Here is a 21,639-nt window from a genome sequence, read left to right on the forward strand (position 1 = left end):
TCATGAGATTGAGCACCGTGTCAGGCTCCACACTCAGTGAGGAGTCTGCTTGGGATTCTCTCTCCTTCTCCCTCTGCCCCTCCCCACTGTGCACACACACACTCTCTCTCTCTTTCTTGATCTCTCTCAAATAAATAAGTAAATCTTTTTTTTTTAAAGATTTTAAGATACAGAGATACAGAGATACAAAGAGAGAGAGAGAGAGAGCATGAGCAGGGGGAGAGGGAGAAGCAGGCTCCCCGCTGAGCCAGGAGCCCGATGTGGGGCTCAATCCTAGGACCCTGGGACCATGACCTGAGCCAAAGGCAGACACTTAACCCTCTGAGCCACCCAGGCACCCCTAAATGAGTAAATCTTTAAAAAAAAAAAAGAATCCCAAAATTAGGGAAACAAACAAATCTCATTTACTTACACGTTGATTTTGCTCTTGGAGGAAATTTGGTCCGGGTAATAGCCAAAATTATGAAAATAATGACTGGCCATAAAATCAAGACAAGAGTCCAAAGCTGTAAAATAATGACAGGAAAAAAATGTTAATTATTTTACCGAACTAAAAACTTGACAAGAAGTACAACATATAAAATTCCAACACAAACCAGGTATTTGCTTGTAAATACTATTAATTAGAAAGGAATGAGAGATTTTTAAAACTATAAGAGAACTTGAAGTGAACACAAGACTGCTTTTTTCCTTAAAATGAGCTTCTGAAGCCCCCTTTAGAGTCACCTCTCATGACTGTCCCAACAGTGATGATCTTAAAATTCAAATCTTATCAGTAATTTCCCTACTTAAAAATCTTTCAGTTGCTTATTGGATAAGGTTCAACATTCTAAACAGGGCATACAAAACCCCAAAATAATCTCAACCTAGACCTATCTTACCATTTCCAATGTCAGCATTCTACAGTCAGCCATAAAGATTAGTGTACAACATTGGATAATGATTCAATAAACATGGGTAAAGGAATGAATGAATAGGTGGGTCAATGAGTAAATGAGTAAATGGGAACTTAAGGTTCTATGCAGGCCCTCATACCACTATAAATAGTATCTTGCATCTGCTTTTATCATAGAACTTATACTCTTTTCATCTACCTATCTATATTTTTTTTCTTGGCTTATAATAAATAGGCAATTCTTTTATGGCAGAAACAGTGTCTTCTTCATTTCTGAGTTTCTACTGGTACAAAACAGATGCTCAATAAATTTATACTGCATCGAAATTTCTATTAGAGGATTTCACTATAAGACACTTAAGGAGTGGCTTTTCTTCCCATGTAGACATGATTCAGTTCATAAGATGTGAACTACTTAATATTTTATATACATATAAAACTGGTTCCAGAGCAGTGAAAACTACCTATTTGCAAGAACATCAACTGTGATATGCAAACAGTTACAGTGCTCAAACCAAACCCTACAGAACAAACACTACCAATGAGTAAGGGACAAGTGGGATTAGGTAGGGAGGGATAGGTAGGGGGACTACATGACTAGGCTCACCAAAAATTCCCGAAATGCTGAGGTGTAATGAAACCAGAGATAAGGGAATAAACCAGACCACCCTGCCCTGGACGTCAGAGGTGGGTTCTTTTTATGGCAGTCACACTGTGACCACAAAGAATGACCAGATCCCAAAGAAGAAGTAAGCCATTAAAGATGTTATCACCAGTCCTTACTTGAACAAAGACGTCCCAAGAATGTTAAGGCCATGAGCTCCCTGGTCAGTTCTAAATAAAAGACTATCGGTGGAGGTCCATGTTGGCAACCTTGTCAGGACCCCTCTCACTCCTGAGAGTTTTTTCTGTATCCTTGATTAATAAAGTCCTATCACTTTGATCATTCTCCTTTGTCAACCAGGTTCATTCTTTGACTCCATGAGACAAAAACCTCCCTCTCTAGCTTCACCTATACTTAATAAATTTCAACTTGGAACTATGTTTCTGTCTGGTTATGCAGACTTGTTACCACTTCTCCCCCACTCCCCACCACTTCAGAGACAATCTGCTTCTGACAAATCTCAAACTACTGCCTGGGTCTCTTCGAATCTTCAAAACAATCTAGACCTGTTCAATTGTTGATCCTTAAGTAACTATGAAAATCTCCATTGTGTGTCTACAGCACTGTTGTCCTTGCTGAAAGGCCTGTAACCAACTTCTTGGACTGCAGGTTTAAGGGCAAGTTTTTAGCAAATGGAAGAAGTTGACTGTAGACCTAAGAAATCCTAGGATACTTGATCATAGCTGAAAAGCTCCCAGACAGGCTGAACAGCTTCATCTGTAGCAGTGTTTCTCAAGCATTGATATGCACATCATATCACCTATGGATCTTAGAAACATGCAGATTCAGATTCAGTAGATCTGAGGTCTGGCAGAGATTCTGCATTTCTAACTAGCTGCAGGTGGGTGATGCTGTTGCTGCTGTCCATGAACCACACTTGAAGTAGAGCAGTTCTAAATGTATGCCACTTGACCTAACTAGAAGGATTGTTTATGAAGTCCTAGAATATTTTTGTTGGCAAGTTCCTTTGAACTAATAGATACAATTCAGGGCATTTGTAAACTTGGATAGGAAAAAAAATTACAGGGCGCCTGGGTGGCTCAGTTGGTTGGGCGTCTGCCTTCGGCTCGGGTCACGATCTCAGGGTCCTGGGATTGAGTCCCGCATCAGGCTCCCCGCTCGGCAGGAGGCCTGCTTCTCCCTCTCCCTCTGCCTGCCACTCCCCCACTGCTTGTGCTCTCTCTCTCTGTCAAATAAATAAATAAATAAATCTTAAAAAAAAAAAAAAAGGAAAAAAAATTACATTTTTATTTTCTCTACCTTTTGATTGAAATTTAGCATTTCCATTAATGATGAATGTAGGCAACAACCCACAATGTTCTTAGAAGTACTTGTGACTTTGTCACAAATAAAAATCACAGATATTTTCAAATCACATTAGTGTTGTTGCAGATACCTCAAAAGTCTGTTTCTACTCATGGTGACATTAAAAATTATAGTAGTTACGGGTTTACCGTATTTATTTATTTAGTGCTATAATAAAGAAATACATACTACCATATCATAAATTTGCTTTGTAATACCTTAATGACTGAATTTCAATATAATTGGTTTTATTTGCAATTCTATTTATATTGATTTCAAAGCACTATTCTTAGAAGGACCATAGGCTTTACCAGGCTGCCAAAGACATCCATGGCACAGAAGAGGCTAAGAAGCCTTGATCTGATCCAACTTTCTTTTTTATTCTCTGTGGTGCAGAAGGTTAGCACAGCCTTATCCATTAACTTACCCAAAGTCACATACCCAGTTGGGAAGCAGAACAGGGGATGAGGATCTGAATATCAAAATACTTGGGCTAGATTTTTTTTTTTTAAATTATCATCCTACTCTGAGGAAAAAATAATGCCTTACAGAAAATATATCAGAAAAATATGAGTGTTATAGAAATATAAGATGTGTTATTCTAGCTTAGTCTCTGATACATTCAAAAATTAGAGTCTCTTCTTCCAAGACCTAGATACAGGTATCATTTTTATTTTATGTGACTTATTTGAAATGTAGACTATAAAGAATTGGGGTTTAAAAATTTAATGTTTGTGGATTCCTTGGCTTTATATTTGAAGTCATAGTAATTCTTTAAAAAAAAAATCATCTGAGTAGGTTTAGTGCCCCATAGTTACTTTCAGGAGCATCTATTCATTTTCTATAGCAACCTCATGAGAATTCAGTGAGCAACTGAGACCAATTGTACCAACGCAAATGTACATTCACATTCAAATAAAGGGCGTATGTTGTGGGATATCTTTAAATTGTCTTTCAATTGATCTAATTTGATGGTCCCATGAGGATGTTTTGATAAATCTTGAAATTAATTTTAGACATGATTTAAATCCAGACAAAAATGCAATCTATATCAGAATAGTTTAAGAAATTTGGACTCTATTATAGGTAAAATCTACAGCAAGCCTATATGCAATCTATTATTAAAAGATTTCCCCTGGGATTTTTAGGTCAGAGAGGTTTGGAGAACATTTCTGCATACTGCATTTTAGAAGGATAATAAACACAAAGCCCTCCACACGGTGATCTTGGGAATGTTAAGGTTGACAAGTTAATCACAAAAGCAAGAAATAAACAAAATTTAAATTTTCATAGCAGCAGGATTGCTCCCAACACCATTCTAAATATTATCATAAACAACCTAGAAGCAAATGCAGTGTCAAGTATCCAAATACTAAACCAATGAGCCATGACTCATTTTTGTTTGTTCGGAGAAAGGGCTGATATATTGATTTTACACATATAGATATTGGGGCTACATGAAAATTAAGGGAAAAGCAGTTTTCAAAAGTTTCATATTTTTGCTAATATTTTAATTATCTCACATTTGCCTCTATACCTCATTTGTGTTCCACCCCCTACCCCGCATTCTTGACATCTAAAGTCATATGCACACTGAGCAGTTTAAAATTCCTTAGTGGGCTATGGCATTTGTTTCTTATTTCTCCAGGGTTTATTTTCCATTGAGATGTCCCATTCTGTTCTCTTTCTCCTCCCTTTCCCTTCCAGAACAATTCAGTGCCTGAAAATCCTTTTGCTGAGGCCCAGAGAAAGGCTAGTCCATACTAGGACTGAAGGCACCACAATAACACAGGGAAGAAGGTGGGTCCCTAAAAAGGTGAAGAGAAAACAGTTCAGAAGTCAAACAATGGGAGGTCAAAACCCAGATGGGGTAAGGAAGGTTTCTATTCAGGGTAAGAAGCAGGTGACTGGTTTCAACACAGGAACGTAGACCAAAAAAGTAAATACATTATCCATAAGAGGAGCCAGGTTTCTCACTATCCATCAGCGGAATTATTAACATGAAAAACAGGAAAACAAGAGTGCTATAGTGTTGGGTTAGAATTAAAGATATGGGTATGAACACCTGGTTTCCAAAATGCATAAAGAGATAAGAAACATAGCTATAAATTTGTGGGTATAACTTATTTATTTCCTTTTTTTCTGGTTTCAGAAAAGTTGTTTCTACCTCATTGTGTATTTTCTCTGTCCCAACCCTGAAAATAGCCACGTTTCCAAGAAACCCTAGCTTCTTTAAGTAGACATCTGAGAGCTAGGTGTGCTCATTGCTATTAGAGTGTCACTGTTTCCAAGCCTGGCCAAAGCTACAGAATAGATGTAGACACAGAGATAGATGATAGATAGATAGATAGATAGATAGATAGATAGATAGATAGATAGATGAAAGAAAGAAAGAAAGAAAGAAAGAAAGAAAGAAAGAAAGAAAGAAAGAAGGAAAGAAGGAAGGAAGGAAGGAAGGAAGGAAGGAAGGAAGGAAGGAAGGAAGGAAGGAAGGAAGAAAGAAAGAAAGAAAGAAAGAAAGAAAGAAAGAAAGAAAGAAAGAAAGAAAGAAAGAAAGGAAGGAAGGAAGGAAAGAAGGAAGGAAGGAAGGAAGGAAGGAAGGAAGAAAGAAAGAAAGAAAGAAAGAAAGAAAGAAAGAAAGAAAGAAAGAAAGGAAGGAAGGAAGGAAGGAAGAAAGAAAGAAAGGGTGATAGATACACTGCTTAGAGAATGTCAGAAAATGATGGGGAGAGGTGCCTGGGTGGCTCAGTCGGTTAAGCGTCTGCCTTTGGCTCAGGTCATGATCTAGGGGTCCTGGGATTGAGTCCTGCATTGGGCTCCCTGCTTGTCAGGGAGTCTATTTCTCCCTCTCCCTCTGCCCGTCACTACTGCTCGTGCTCTCTCTCTCAAATAAAAAAAAAATACAATCTTTAAAAAAAATGAAAATGTGGGGGATGTCAATAGGACACAGATACCAGCCTATCACAAACTCGAGCATCAAATTTGACCCACTGGCCAAGTTTAAAAAGTAAGAAAATATTATGACAATAAAAAATTACATCTAACTGAATAAACTAGGAATCTGGGAATCTATGTAGGTATAAATACATAAACAAACAGATAAATTGGAATTTTAATGAGGAATGGGATATGTACATAGTCTCAAAATAGTTTCCCCCAAAATGGGACAAAGGGACATCATGTACCTCCTGAAGGTCTAAGAACACAGCATCATTTCTGTAGTATTCCTGCCAAAGATAAATAGCCAGAGTCTAAAAATAAGAAGACAACAGACAGTCTACAAAACAACTAGTCTTAAATGTTCAAAATGTGTGAGGGTCATGAAAGTCAAGGAAAGACTAACCAACTGTTACAGACTGAAGGAGACCAGAGACCTGAAAACTGGATGCAGAACGTGATTCTGAACTGGCATCTTTTGTTATAAAAGACATGGCTGGGACATCTGATGGAGCCTGAATTGTGTCTAAAGATCTGATGGTGATATTGGGTTGTGTAGGTGAATGTTCTTGTTTGTAAATTAGGGACACCAAAGTGTCCAAGGTAATGGGGCATCAGTCTCAACTGGCTCTAGAAAGAAAGTTATTTGTACTGTTCTTGCAACTTTTCTTTAAATTTGAAATTGTTTCAAAATTTAAAATTTAGAAATTATTTTTAAAATAATTTTTAAAAATCCAGAGCCAAATTTTAAAAGACAGCAAAAGAGAAAAGATGAAGAGCCAAGAAAAGAGATAAAAAACAAATATGTTTCATATTCGGGAACCCTATCCCATATCCCATTGCACACAGGGACAATGTTTGGGAAATTAACGGTGATGGCTATATACATTTCAATGACCTTGAAGTCAGAGAAGCCATCCACTCAAAATCTCAAGTTTAAATCATAAGAAATTCCTTGAATGAACCAAATATAAATTAACTCAAAAATTTTCATTTAGAGCCAATCTGTAATACCTATTAACTAATTTGAATTACCTAGTAGCATTTGCCTCTGCATTTGTTAAGAACTATTGTTTCAAATCTTTGAAAACCTCTCAAATCTAATTTTCTGAAAAATTTGAGCAAAGCACATAATTTCAGCTTTAGGGAATTCATATGAACCTTTTATTCTAATTACTGCTGGCCCATCTGATTCTATTTGTGTCTATCATTTTTATTACTCTTAAAAATCATTTTCACTGAAAGTAAATTAGAAAATAAGATACAGGTGAACTTTAAATTGGTAAGTGTTACCATATATTTAAAACTTTGAGGAAACTACTATTATTTGAATGCTTTTAAACAGGGCATCCACGCTCTAGTCTTCATCATAAATGTCACCATTCCCTACTGTCTTATGCTTGGCCCACATCAACCAGTCATATTACTTCTCTTTCCTGTACAGACATTTGAGTTTGTGTCCCTTGCACTAGGGTGGTTTGAAGTTGGTTGTGTCTGAAATGAATGATACTGAGTATCAGTACAATCTCCAAGATGCAATGGAGATTCTTTTGCCTAATTCTGAAAATCAATAAAAATAAAATGTTTCAGATGAAGATTTTCCATTCCCTTTCATGGAATCATGGTCTTAGAGAGTCTTACATTCATAATACAATAAAAAATTATTGAGCACCTACTGTGTACCAGATACTGAGGATGGAGCAATTAAAAAATTCAGTCTTTTAAGGAAGGAAAACATTAAAAAAATTATAACCAAATGTAATAGATGATGCTAATACACAGGACGTAGAGTGCAAAAGGAAGATAAAGGAAGGGGAACTAAGTCTAAAACCTAAAAGATGAAAAAGGGTCAGGCAGAAGAAAGGATATGCGTGTTGGATGAGATGTGAGAAAGAAGTGGGAGTCTTTCAAGCAGAGGAAACATATGGGTGAAGACCCACAGATGGGAAAGAGGGTGGAACTTTCCAGAAAAGAAATGTCTAGAATTACTGGTATATCAAAAGTTAGGGAAAACATCTTTGCCATATGGTTATTCAGCTTCTACTTGAATGCTTCCAGTGACTAGAAGTTCACTATTTCAAGAGACTTCGTTGTTGGACAACTCACATTGTCTGATTTTTTTTTCCCTCATAACAAGGTGATATCTTCCTTCCTGAAACTAACACTCATTCATCTTAGTTTGGCCCCTTTTTCCACATGAGAATTCTGCAAGTATTTGAAGAGAGACAGAGTCCCCTTTCCTCTGGGGTACCAATGCCAGTTCCTTCAACAATTCTCCAATAATATGATTTCAAAATATCTTCCCCAGGATGAATTCTTGTCAAGTGGTCTTATAATTAGTATCAGTTCAGTATAGTAGTCCAAATGATAATAGCTAGTATTTATTGACAGCTTAGAATGTGTATATATACAATGGAATATTATGCAGCCATCAAAAAAAAAAAAAAAACGAAATCTTGCCATTTGCAACGACGTGGATGGAATTAGAGGGTATTATGCTAAGCGAAATAAGTCAATCAGAGAAAGACATGTATCATATGATCTCACTGATATAAGGAATTCTTAATCTCAGGAAACAAACTGAAGGTTGCTGGAGTGGTGGGGAGTGGGAGAGATGGGGTGGCTGGGTGATAGATATTGGGGAGGGTATGTGCTATGGTGAGCACTGTGAATTGTGTAAGACTGTTGAATCACAGACCTGCACCTCTGAAACAAATAATACATTATATGTTAAAAAAAAAAAAAAAAGAAGATAGTAGGAAGGGAAAAATAAAGGGGGGGAAATCGAAGGGGGAGATGAACCATGAGAGACTATGGACTCTGAGAAACAAACTGAGGGTTCTAGAGGGGAGGGGGGTGGGGGGATGGGTTAGCCTGGTGATGGGTATTAAGGAGGGCACGTACTGCATGGAGCACTGGGTGTTATACGCAAACAATGAATCATGGAACACTGCATCAAAAACTAATGATGTAATGTATGGTGATTAACATAACATAATAAAATTAAATTAAAAAAAGGGAAAAAATATTTGCCAATGGTATCAAACTAAAAAAAAAAAAAAAGACTGTGTAAGATGCTATGTTAAATACTTAACATGCATTATCTTATTTAATATAATCACCTCATTTCCTCCCGAAGATGGGAAATCAGAATCTTAGAGAGATTAAATAAGCTTCATTCCATAAGCCACTAAACGGCAAAGCTGGTATTTGAACCCAGGGAGCCTGGCTTTAGCACCTGAACAGTTAATCATTAAGCTGTGTGTTCAAATCACTACAGGATATAGTACTAGCTCTCTTTGATCACTATACTTTTATTAGTTCAGTGTATAAGAGCACTGAAAATCATTTAAAGGTTTTCCTGTAACCTAGAATCATAACTAAAAAATGATTGATTGATTGATTGATTAGAAAGAAAGAGCGCAAGTGGGAGGGGCAGAGAGAGAGAGAGAACCCGGGGCAGACTCTGCTGAGTGCAGAGCCCAAGGTGGGGCTCATTCCAATACCCTGAGACTGTCATGACCTGAGATGAAACCAAGAGCCAGACGCTCAACTGACTGCACCACCAAGGCACCCCTAGAATCATAACTTTTTATTATAAGCTTCAATTGCCCAACTTTCCACATATAAAGTACATTGTTTCTTTTTCCTTTCCTGTTCCTTTTTCATTGTCCCATAAATCAAGAATGACTGTTACTTGAAAGAAGATTCCAACGGTCACATTCTGAAGTAAGAGGTTGGTATTTTACATCTGGAATAAACCTTAGTTCCACCCCCAAAACAAGCAAACAGAAGTGGCAGAGCTCTCTGTTAATTGGGCTTTCTGCTACTGAACACTGCCATCCATAGAAATGACTCATCAAAAAACTGGGATTGAGGACATTTTTCTGAAATCTATACTTACAGATTAATAACGTATTTTGGAGATTGGTAAATTTTTTTTTAAAGATTAATTTATTTGAGAGAGAGAGATAGTGACAGAGACAGTGACAGAGATAGTGAGAGAGATCAAGAGTGGGGAGGAGAGGGAGAAGCAGGTTCCCTGCCATTGCGGGGCTCGATCCCAGGACCCAGGGATCATGACCTGAGCAGAAGGCGGACACTTATCCAACTGAGCCACCCAGGAGCCCCTTGAGATTGGTATATTTTCTATGACGCATATTAAAACAAAACCTTTTATTGGACTTTAATTTTTCTATTGCTCTCATTTCTAAAACATCTTCATCTCATTTGCTTTTTGTTTGAGAGAGAGAGAGAGTGTGCCATTGGGGCTGGGTGGGTAGAGGGGCAGGGAGAGACAATCTTAAAGCAGGCTCCAAGCTCAGCGCTGAGCCCAACACGGGGCTTGATTTCACAACTGTGAGATCATGACCTGAGTCAAAATCATGAGTTGGATGCTTAAGCGACTGAGCCACCTAAGCGCCCCTCATTTGCTTTTTATTATTTTACTAAACTAACAAAATGTGCATGTCTGCTATGCGGCAGGCATCAGTATCAACAGGTAGATCTATATATTTTTTTAACAATTAAAAGGGATTAAGGGAATAAATGGTATAAATCTGGAAGAGGAAAACAGGCCTGGGGCATTTGATCAGGTATTTGCCCGAATTGTTCAGGACCTAGTTTATTTTAATCCAATTTAGAATTAAATTTGTGATTACAGTTTAATCCTAAATTGATTTAGTCAAAACATTATTTTAATGCATAGACCAACTTCTCTGAAATTTTGAAGCTAGCACTTCCTCTTTCTCTAGACACTGTGAGGGGATGTTATATGAGCAAGATGGGGATTGGGGAGGAAGTATCAAACTTTAGCCAAAGGGTTAGAAATCAGGGGCACCTGGGTGGCTCAGCTGGTTAAGTGCAGACTTCTGATTTCAGCTCAGGTCATGATCTCGGGGTAATGAGCTTGACCCCCCTCCCCCCTCTCATGTGCTCTCTCTCATTCTCTCTCTCAAATAAATAAATAAAATCTTTAAAAAAATAAATAAAATAAAATAAACAGCTCAAGGTAATTATCCTTCTTTAGTCGTAAGTCTGGAATTAGATTCTTCTTCTATGGAGATTTGAAGTCAATCCTTGATATGCCTATTTAGAATTCAACTTCTTAATGAAAGATAAACTCTGATCTTGCACTATCTAGTCTTTCATCCTGCAGTCTCTGCTGTGCCAGGACTCAGTTTCCTATCATTAACTAGCATCGCATTAGGTGAGCCTCCCTATTGCTAACCATCTCCAGCGGAATGTATCTTCACATCTGTATTATTTCTAGAATTAAATTACAAGCCCAGCAGGGTAGCAACTGCGTCTAATTGATTTTCTGTATTACCTAACATTTCTGTTGGTGCTTAATGTATTTTTTTCACACTCCTTTAGCATTTTTTTTTTTTTTGCCATATAATTGAGAACTGTTGTAACCACTAATACTAAAAAAACAGCAATATCTAAGGCCTCCTTAGCAAACATGATCTCTTCACTGGTGAGCTGAACTCTGAGTAGAGATCCAAGAATGTTGGAAAAGGAAACTCATCAACTCAGTGGCAATAGGGAGGCAGCAGCAGGTAGTGAAAAGAATAAATCTTTTTTGGGGGAAATCTGACTTTGAGATCTTAAACTCATTGTGTCACCTTGGATAAGTCCTTTGAACTCTCTGGGGCCCTATAAAATTAAGGCAGTTAGATAATCCCAAATATTTCAGAATTCTGATGTTTGATTTTATTAAAAAATTAAAGAGAAACATTTACCCTCAGAACAATTTTGAGGGAGGTCACCTCCAAAATCGAAGATCCTGCCTTTTTTTTTTGTAGTCAAATTCAATATTTAGCTTATCCCATTATCTTTCTATTTCTTAGACTATATAGGTGTTTGAAATTCTTTTTCTCACTTTTTATTCTAGTATATATTTTTATATTTCCTCAGTAATCCCCCCTCTAATATTTTTACTATTTGTTTTTCTTGTTTTTTTTTTCTTGTATGTCATTTGTTTCTCCATTAGTAGATTCCTAACTTCTTCCTTTAGAGACTATCCTTCCCACCATCTTGCTTTGTGATAGAATCTCTTAAAAACACAGTGGAGGAGGATGTAGTGATTTTCTTTAACATTCACTAAAGACTATACATTTCCAGTGTCACACAACTTCATTTCTATTTTCCTGGGTATAAAACCACATTTTTAAGGTATCATATTCAGAAAGATTATGAGAGAAATAAAAATACTTGCATTTTAAATAATTGCTTGGTGGATGACAAAGTCCGGTTGCTACATACAATGTCCTCTCCTCAAATTTATATACCTCTTCTTTTTACATTCTCTTTTAATTTGTTTACATTTTCTTTCACAATTTTTTTTCTTTTCACCTTTTATGTCTTTAGTCCTAACTTTCCAACCTCTTGACTGTCTCATCCTTCCCTGTTAACACTACCACACGTATATCCTTTCCACTTGTGTCCTCGAGTCCTCTTTCCAAGAGCAGAAAATAGGGTTGGCCCGAGCCAACCTATGAGAAGGGATGTACCTTTCTTTGCCCTCCACCTAGAACTGTCTTTCCTTTTCCTTTGGGCACCATTATTTTCTAAAATGGGCACCACCATTTTCTAAAGGTCTCTTGTGTCCCTCTAGTTGGTCATAATGGATTCAAGTGGGCCTTCTGTATTTCCCCAAATTCAGGACTATTTCTGATTTCATTTCCTGCAAGTGTTGACTTAACCTGTCCTGGGTCTCAAGGTAGCCTTAAGATCTGAATCCTCTGATGTCCCCAAATGAACTAGTAGATCATGCATTCTCTTTCCTTAGGCAAAAGTATAATTACCAGGGGCTTTTTAGGGATTTTTGACTACATAAGAATAATACAAGGTATCATGGTGAAAGTGTTTTAGCATGCCTGAATTCCATCTCCTTTAAATATGCCATATCTGGCAGAAATTGACTAAAATGGAGAAAAACTCTAAAGTAGAAAATTGATATACTAGCTACTTTACAGATAAGAAAAGAACTTATTAAAGTTTCTAAAGATAAAATTTCTCAATGAAAAAAATATATTCACCTGAGGGTTTTTTTTTTAATTTTTAGGTAAAATGGAGTTATAAGGAAAATATACCTCAGCATTCAGTTTATCAGCAACAACAGATATGTTTTCAGTTCCTTTCTGCTTTTATTTTTAACTAGTGAGTTTTCATCACTTAAGAACTACACTGTATATAAATTTCTTCCTCTCTCCCACAATCCCTTCTCCTGGATTTCCTTTCACATTACTTTGAATAAAATATGACACACATCACTCCAAATCCCTCTATAATCTATTTGCCAAGTGTCTCACCATTTGTAAAGCACTTTGAAATACAGTAGCACATTTGGTTCTTACCACTCTGTGAGACAGATATGGTAGAGCCTGGGCCTATTTTGCAAAGAGGAAAACCAGTGCTCAGAGAAATTGCTATGCTACTCAGGTCATACAGTTTCGAGAAGCAGAACCAAGAACCTAACTCTCATCTTCTGACCACATCCACCTATCCAGACTCTTTTCCTGCTGAATTCCACATAGAACCTACCATGGAATAATTACAGCAGGTTTTCTTTTGTGTTGTTTCCAATTGAAAAGGAACACTAATGATTTAATTAAAAATATTAATGATTTAAAATTTTATGTCCAAACCCCACACCCGTGCAATCACATAACATCTTATGATTTTAAATCCTACATTCACAAAGGTGAGTGAACATTCCTTCTCTTTCTCAATATATACATCAGAACACTTAAGTAAGGTGTCAGGCACTGCCAGCAAATTTGGAGTGAGATAAGGTACACGGATGAAATGTTGGTTTCTAGGACCACATTATCTGCATGATATTTATATTATTCATTGAGGCTGGGAATTACCACTCTAAAATGAAATACATGGAGTGTCTTTTTGAATTTCTCTGGTTTTCAAACATTCTTCTGTATATGTGACAACCCACAGAAGCCAATTCCTTTCTCAATCTCCCTACACCCTATCTGATGAGGATCTAATAGCTAGCTTTGTAATTTAAAAAGCAAACATGAATGTAAGAGCACAAAAAAGATGTTGTAATAGAGTAGACAGACGGTAGCCGTAAAGCTAAGTGATTCAATAATACTCTTGAAGCCTGGTACATATATTGACTCTTGTTTGGCATTTCTAGTAAATAATTTTTAGGTACTGAAATTTCGTAGAAGCTTTTCTATACCAACAACCTTCAAACTATTTCCTTTCTATATCTTAGTTTTCAAACAAGCTTTCCATCACTTTTGGTTTTCAAATGCATTTCTCCCCATTTATTATTCCTTTCATCTGATATTTTTCTTCATCTCATTTTTAACTAAATTTATTAAGAAAAGTTCTGAAAGCATTTTGGCCTGAAACCTAGAATTCAACACTAGTTCCAACTCAACCAGCAACAAAATTCATCCTTTTCTTTGCCCAGGGCATGTCCTGGTTTACCCTTTTAATTTACTGAAATCAAAAGGCAGGTTTGGGAGTATGTTTAGACTTGCCCCATTAGCTACAATACGGATTCAAGATGTTTTCTACGTATCTTATTCCTGCTTTAGAAAATGGCTTAAAACTCTTCTCTTGTTACCTCTCATTAACATCACATTTTAGGATTGCCTGGAGTATTGCCCCTGGGCAACCCCCCTTCCCTTCTTCTACTCACCGGCTGCCTTTTGACACCTAGCCAATTTTTCCAGATCAGGACCCGAAGCTGATGAAACTGGGAAGCCATCCTTCAAACACCACGAACAAGAGAATTCCCCTCTTTTCCTCCACCCCACAGAAAAATTGCTACCCTGTCCAACTTGCTGTGTCAATGGGTCAAAGCCTTTTCACGGCATAACTTTCCTGAGGGCTGGGTAAGAAACCCACAGTTCTGCTGCTGCTGGATTTTTCCTTTGGCTTAATCCTTGAGCAGGGAGCACTTCTCAACCAGCTCTTATCATTCAGATAATGCCCTACTGTAAAAAAAAAAAAAAGCTGAACCCACACCTCCTACTCTCCATGAAATTAACTGCCTATCCACACCTTCCTGAAGGTGTCACCTGCATTGGACGCGTCATGAGGAATTAGGTGGGACTCTTGCCAGGCCAGTAGGACTTGTCCTACATTCTCTCGCCTTCTTTTCTACATAGCGTCTGCTGTAGCAGAGGCAGGACACATAGCATTTTACAGACTCTGGGCCCAGTGACTCATAATATTTAAATTGTCATTAAGATGTTTTAGCTCAATAAGGCCGGAGCTCAGCTAAAACACTCTGAACCTCAATCCATGGAGAAAGTCTCAATTTTTAGCCTAAAGTTGAGTTGAATGCTTTGATTTGGAGGGAAGTAACTATGTTGGCTAAGTTTCACCTTCTGTTACAATTTACTAGGTTAAACAAATTGCAGAAAATAAAAGGTAGGCTGTAGGTGGCATAAATGACATACAATGGATTCCCTCATTTGGGAGATGGGGGTTCATGTATCCATTATAGGAAAGCCACGTTGTTTTAGGCTTTTATAATTAAGGAAGACACAGGCTGACGCAGGACATCACTGAATTTATGATATAGCAGAGTTCTAATGCACTTGAATATCCAAATCAGTAAAAGAAATCTATCATAAATTAGGAGAAAAGAAAAAGGCTCTATGCTTACATTATTCAAGGTATTTTCTAATTAAGTAATTTTAATTGTGATTTCAGGATACATGTGAAGGAGAACTCTGGCATAAAAGTTTCCAGGAGTAACCTTGCTTAAACACCTTAATGACAACCTATTCCCTCTGATATCAATGCCTCCACAATCTGGCTCCAGCCAATTTTTCAATAGTCTACTACAAATGTTTGACTGCTTGCCAAACTCATATATATTACAATGTGCAAACATAGCTCTGTTTTCTGGTCCTTGACTTGCTTATGCCATCTCTTCTACCTGGGATAAACTCCTCCCTCTCTAAGCTTCTACCTCTCGATATCATACTCAGGTTGACATCTTCCATGATGCCTTTTAAGAAATACCTTTAGGATATCCTCTCACTTGCCTTTGAATCCAGCATAGTTCTTTGTTTATATTTCTCTCAAGGACCCTGCATTTCTTATTTTTTCCACTAGCTTGTCAACTCTTAAAGAGCATAAACTATTTTATATCAAAATACTTCAGAATGATTAATGGTCAATAACTGCTGCTGAATTTAATTGAATATTGAGCCAAGGCTAGTGAAACTCTCCTTTGTTCCTTATACCTTTCTATGACTGATCCAGGTTCTATTTGTGAAATCAGTAAAAGCAGTGCGTGAGTTATCCTTTCAACGTTTGAGTTCAAACGCTGGTTCAGCTTCCTGGTCCCCATGCCAACTCTGAAATGTTGATGGCAGCCAGCCTGGGGCTGACTGGAGCCATGTTGGCACATGCCAATTACTTCAACTTTGGCTCTGTCCCTACTGTGATGAGTCTTTCCAAGCCTAATCCCTATTAGGCAGTCAGTCCTGAATATCTAGAACTTGGCTCTTGAATTTTTTTTCTGAACAAGGTTAAAGACAAGGTGCTCTTCAGACACTGGGTGCCTCTGGAGGTAATACTCTCCTTCACCACTTCCGGGATTCAGTGTCCAAGATTCTTCTGGCTTTCTCAAGATTTGCAGATAACTTGAGCTCCTGCTCCCTGCCTTCTTTCTCTGCCATCTGTCACAGTCTACAACTCACTAATGGTTTGATTCACAAATAAATATTATTTACTTGTGAAGTCAAGGTGGGATTTGGTAATGTCCCTCTACATGTTGAGGGACGTTACAGGTGCACAGAGTCACTTTATTCAGTCAGGTTACTTCAGCTTAAAAAGTACTGACTCACCACGTGACTGATGCAGGTGAGAGGTCAGCTCGAAAAGTATCAAATGGTTTCTCCTAGTAGCTATTTGTCATCTTTCCAGTGTAATCATGGAGTTGTTCTGTTGTTGGTTTAACTTTGGTTATAGAGTCTCTCTTTCAAGCTCTTCTCTGGCCCGGACACCTTCATCTACTACCTCTAATTTTCTGATGATGATTATGTATTCTATTACAACCCATGACTTCCCAGGAGATTTATCTCTTCAAAGTAATTTCAAAACTATGTATTAAGTGTTTAATATATGTAATATATTCCTTTATACTGGAAGGCACACAATGTCATAACTCCAAATGTCACACACACTTACTTGGGGACTAGGGTATTCTTTCACAAAACATAATTCAAAGTAGTTTAAGGTGGGGTATATAGAGAATGAGACCTCCAAACTTTGCCCCACTCTAAATATCTATATTCCGGCATCTATGTTGGCCATATCTGCTTCTAATATCTCCTTTAAGATTTTTAAATTTCTTTTAAAATTTACTTTTGCAAGCATCTTTTATGATTTCATTTCAGAAAAGGCCTTAGCTAACATTAATCTTGGAAGCTATAGCTTATGTAAATCAGGAATCATAATCTCTGATCAGAATAGAACTTAAAGAAATTATTAGACCAACCAAAAGGAAATGGAAGAGAATGTGGAAGGAGTTTAAAGATAGTGAATTCTTTTTTATTTTGTTTTGTACAGAAAGGTATAGCTTTGTGCCCTACTCCTGACTATAGATTGAGGTGCTTTGGCAGATATTTTAGGAGTTCCCCTTGAGGGAAGAAAGAACAATTTAGCAACCAGAAATAAGCTATATCCAGGACACATAGTTGCTGAAAAATGTTTTTTAAAAAGCAAAAAGCTAAACTGAAAAAAAAAATCAAATAAACAGGGGCAAATTAGAACAATACACAATCCATGAATGAATACATTTATCAGTAAACTGTTGACAGATTTTATTCCTATAGTTGTACTGAGAAGTTAAATTACTCTATTTGGCCAGACCATGGTGATCTGCCACACTATTTAGTGTTCCAGTGTTTCTGCCAGAGGCCAGCAGACACAGGCTGTCCTTAGGATGACTTCCAAGTCTAGAACCATAATATCTGCTTCTACTCCCTTTCTTTGATGTTGGTGATTCTACACTTTGGTGATCAACAGATGCATCCCTTTATCAAGCAAGGAGTCTACCAGAACTTAGGTAGCATTTGCTTTTGTGTGCTCACTTCACCAACAGTAAAACCAAAAAAAATATAGCTTTATCACAGAATAGCTTGCACAAAAATTAGCTAATCCTAGGATTCCAGCTTTCTGCTTTCCTGAATTCCAGTAACGGCAAGTTTTGGAGAACAGTTCAAACAGCCCAAATTTGACTGAGCTATGCACAGAATTAGTTTTGAACATGTGTGGTTATCCTCCTAAGGTTGGTCTTATCTAGGATCACCTCCAGAGTCACTTCATCTACTGAACCTAGTTAGAATGGTGGCTTGGCCAAGGCTGCACAACTGTGTAATTGACGGGCACCATACGTACTGGAGTGGCAGCTCTTGGCAGTCAATCATCATGTAGCACACTCCAGGACCAGAGCAAGAGGGAATGGGCCCAACCATGAGTAGGATATTAACACAGCTGAAACACCTTAATTTGTTTTAGTAGTATTAAAGATCTACATTAATAATAATAAATACTAGACTATAAAGCCTATATTTGTTTAACTCATCATTGTGTAATAGGAATTTAACATAGATCTTGCCTTATAGTAGGTGGTCAATTAATGCTTATTGAATAACTGAGTAGCAAACATTTGTTAAGCACTTACTGAATTATCACGGGAGGGCTATCATGTAGAAAGTGGCATTATCCCCATTTTCAGAGGAAGAAAGTGATATTCAGAGAGGATATAACTTGCCTAAGTTCACCTAGTTAGAAGTGGAGATGGTGAGAACAGCAGCGGGGGATCTCAACCCCTACATCTATACTTTTCATCTCCGTGTCCTGCTGCCTCCAATCTTGTGTACTGCACTGTGTGGGAAGAACTGAGAAGGAAAGAAAAGAACTTCAGGGTTTTCCCTGGTTTTCTAGGGGCCCATAAATCATTTGTAGAGATTTACTGAAAATGAAAAATTATTGCCAAAATAAGTGCACAAAGAATTATTGCACCAGGAAGTCAGGAAAAAGAAGGCTGCTCTTTTTAGGCTTCTTGGTAGAACAGCCAAGAAGTTCCCAGGGTGGCCCTTGCCAGCTCCATTAGGTGTGTCTCTGCACTCTCAATCATCCCTGTTGCTATCTGCTGTAATGCCTTGGATGAAGACTATTCACTTTCAGGCTTTGTCATGCGGCTCCCTCGTGCTCATTCTTAAACAACTGACTCAAGTGTTGCTTCCTCTCTGAAGCCTTTCCCAGCCCTTCCACCCACCACGCCCCAACTCCAGGATGAATTAATCACCTCTTCATCTATTTTACTATTGACTTCTTCATAAAGATACTCAACTCCTTATTAGCCTCTGTCATAGTCAGTCTTTCTCCTCATCTACACTCTGAGCCCCTAGAGGACAGAAACAGTGGGTTGGGGATTAAGTCTATATCTTTGGAGAATGGTGAGGACTCTGACCTGACTAGATCTAAGAGCTGGTTTGAAGTGGTAGCAGATAAAATTTGAAGAGTGAGGGACCTTAATGCTAAAAAACTCAGGATGCCTTTTTGAGGACTCAGAATGGGAAGATCCTGGCAACTCTTCTAAAGAGAAAAAGCAAGATAAAACTGATGCTGTGAGAGGATGAAAATGTTCATGGTTGGGGGGCCCCTGGATGGCTCAGTCAATTAAGCATCCGATTCTTGATTTCAGCTTAGGTCATGATCACAGGGTCATGCGATTGAGCCCCATGTTGGGTTCCGCACTCAGCAGGGAATCTGCTGGAGATACTCTTCCTCTCCCTCTACCTTTAGCCCTCCCCCCACTCTCTCTCCCAAATAAATTAATCAATCTTAAAAAAAAAAAGAAAGAAAGAAAAAAGAAAACGTTAGTGGTTGAGACCTGAAACCTCTATTCTGAATGGGAAACAAATGTAGGATTAAATCAATGACGAAGCGAAAGAGCTTAGGAATTTTGATGGTAACCAAATCCATTATTTTACTCCTTTTTTTATCCATGCCATCAGAGACAACTTACTTTTTTTCCTCCCACCATTAATTGATTTTAGATGCTATGGGATTGGGGTCCCTGGCTGGCTCAGTCGGCAGAGCATGTGACTCTTGATCTCAGGATCATGAGTTCAAGCCCCACATTGGGCACAAAGTTTATTTAAAAAAAAAAATAAAAGATGCTATGGGATGCTCATCACATATAGTACCTAATCTTTATAATAAACCTGTAAGGACAATTTTAGAATCTCTGCTCTATAGATGAGGAAACATAGGGTAAGTAGCTTTCCTAGGTCACACTGCTAATGAGTGTCAGAACAGTGACTTGAACTCAGGCCTCTGTGTCTGCAAAGCCTGTTCTCTTATAGACCCTCATAAAGCAAGCATGAATAAGAAAATATGGCAAGTGTGTACATTTGACCCAGGTGGAAATGTGCAATACATTGAGAAATTGAAGCTAACTCCTGGCAAAAAAAACAGCATCCTTCTTTTATGAGGAGGGTGAGGCTTCATCAGAGGCTTAAGATAATGAGGCACCAATTGCTAATACCTCATTACCTAAGATCCACCTTACCTGCGGTGGAAGGTGGTGATAGCCAGTGCTATGAAGCAGGTAGGTGTGAGGAAGATGTCAGATTCAGGATTTTCAGGTACTTTATCAGCACTGAGGTTCTCCAGTGATGATGTGGATAGAAGAACTATGTCAGGAAGCAACTGGTAAAAATCTGATCCACAAAACCAGGAAGTAAGGCATATTTTAAGGGGACTTAAAACAAGACTCACTCTCTCCAAGCTAAGTTATAAGGCAGTTCTCTCTCCAAGATGGTACAATGATACAGAATACCACATCACAAATAATATGGTCTTGTCAGTAAAGCCAGCTTGATAAACTAACTGATTATCTTGCTTATATCATTGAGCCATGTGACTCTGGGAATTTCAGGGTGATTTACAGTCTTGCAAAGGATTACTCACTTACTCACCCAGGATGTGTAATAACTTGCTTGGTTAGACTGGTAAAGTATGTTGAATTAAGTAACTTTACTACATATCTTGCTATAATCTTGTAGGGATAAGAAATAAGAAATAATTGGTCCTTTTTGGGCCAACCTATTAAAACTTAAGGAAAAATTTGAGGTAGAGTATTAAGAAAGATCAGTCCCGGGGTGCCTCAGTGGCTCAGTTGGTTAAGGGTCTGCCTTCGGCTCAGGTCATGATCTCAGGGTCCTGGGATCCAGCCCTGTGTAAGTCTCCCTGTTCAGTGGGGAGTCTGCTTCTCCTTCTCCTTCTGCCCCTCCCCCTGCCTCGTGTGTGTATTCTCTCTTTCTCAAATGAATAAATAAAAACCTTTAAAAAAAAGAAAGATCAGTCCTCTTTTGGCAGTGAAAATTCTAATCAATTCTCCATTTAGGAGAAAATATGAAAACAAAAAATACTATTGTTCCCTTCTTTGCACTTTATATCTTTCTCCCCCCACAAAACCTAAAGCGGCTTATAAAACAAATATTTGTTTTTATCTAGTATCACTTATTTCTTTATCGTAAAAAAATACAAGAAACCAATTTCAGGATGTGTTTTAGTCTTTGGTGATTTACCTGTTCCCAGAGAAATTTAAAAGAGAATTATCACAAATATTAAAGGTTTCTATATTCATGTGGCAGCATGCCTTCTCTTTTTTTTTTTAAGATTTTATTTATTTATTTGAGAGAGAGAATGAGATAGAGAGAGAATGAGATAGAGAGAGCATGAGGGGGGGAGGGTCAGAGGGAGAAGCAGACTCCCTGCTAAGCAGGGAGCCCGATGTGGGACTCGATCCCAGGACTCCAGGATCATG

The 21,639-nt window shown here is 37.9% G+C and overlaps 1 protein-coding gene across 1 annotated transcript in view; it reads right to left on the minus strand.

Annotated features, from left to right (window-relative positions):
- ABCA12 (ATP binding cassette subfamily A member 12) overlaps positions 1-14,744 on the minus strand; it is a 168,926-nt gene extending 154,182 nt beyond the window's left edge. Inside the window, 2 exon segments of the mRNA XM_044913734.1 lie at positions 413-506; positions 14,476-14,744. Of these exon segments, the coding sequence (XP_044769669.1) occupies positions 413-506; positions 14,476-14,544 (163 nt within the window). The 5' untranslated portion in view covers positions 14,545-14,744.
- Positions 14,745-21,639: the final 6,895 nt, after the last annotated feature.

This window comes from Neomonachus schauinslandi, chromosome 3, assembly GCF_002201575.2.
Source record: "Neomonachus schauinslandi chromosome 3, ASM220157v2, whole genome shotgun sequence".
Taxonomy (NCBI): Eukaryota; Metazoa; Chordata; class Mammalia; order Carnivora; family Phocidae; genus Neomonachus; species Neomonachus schauinslandi.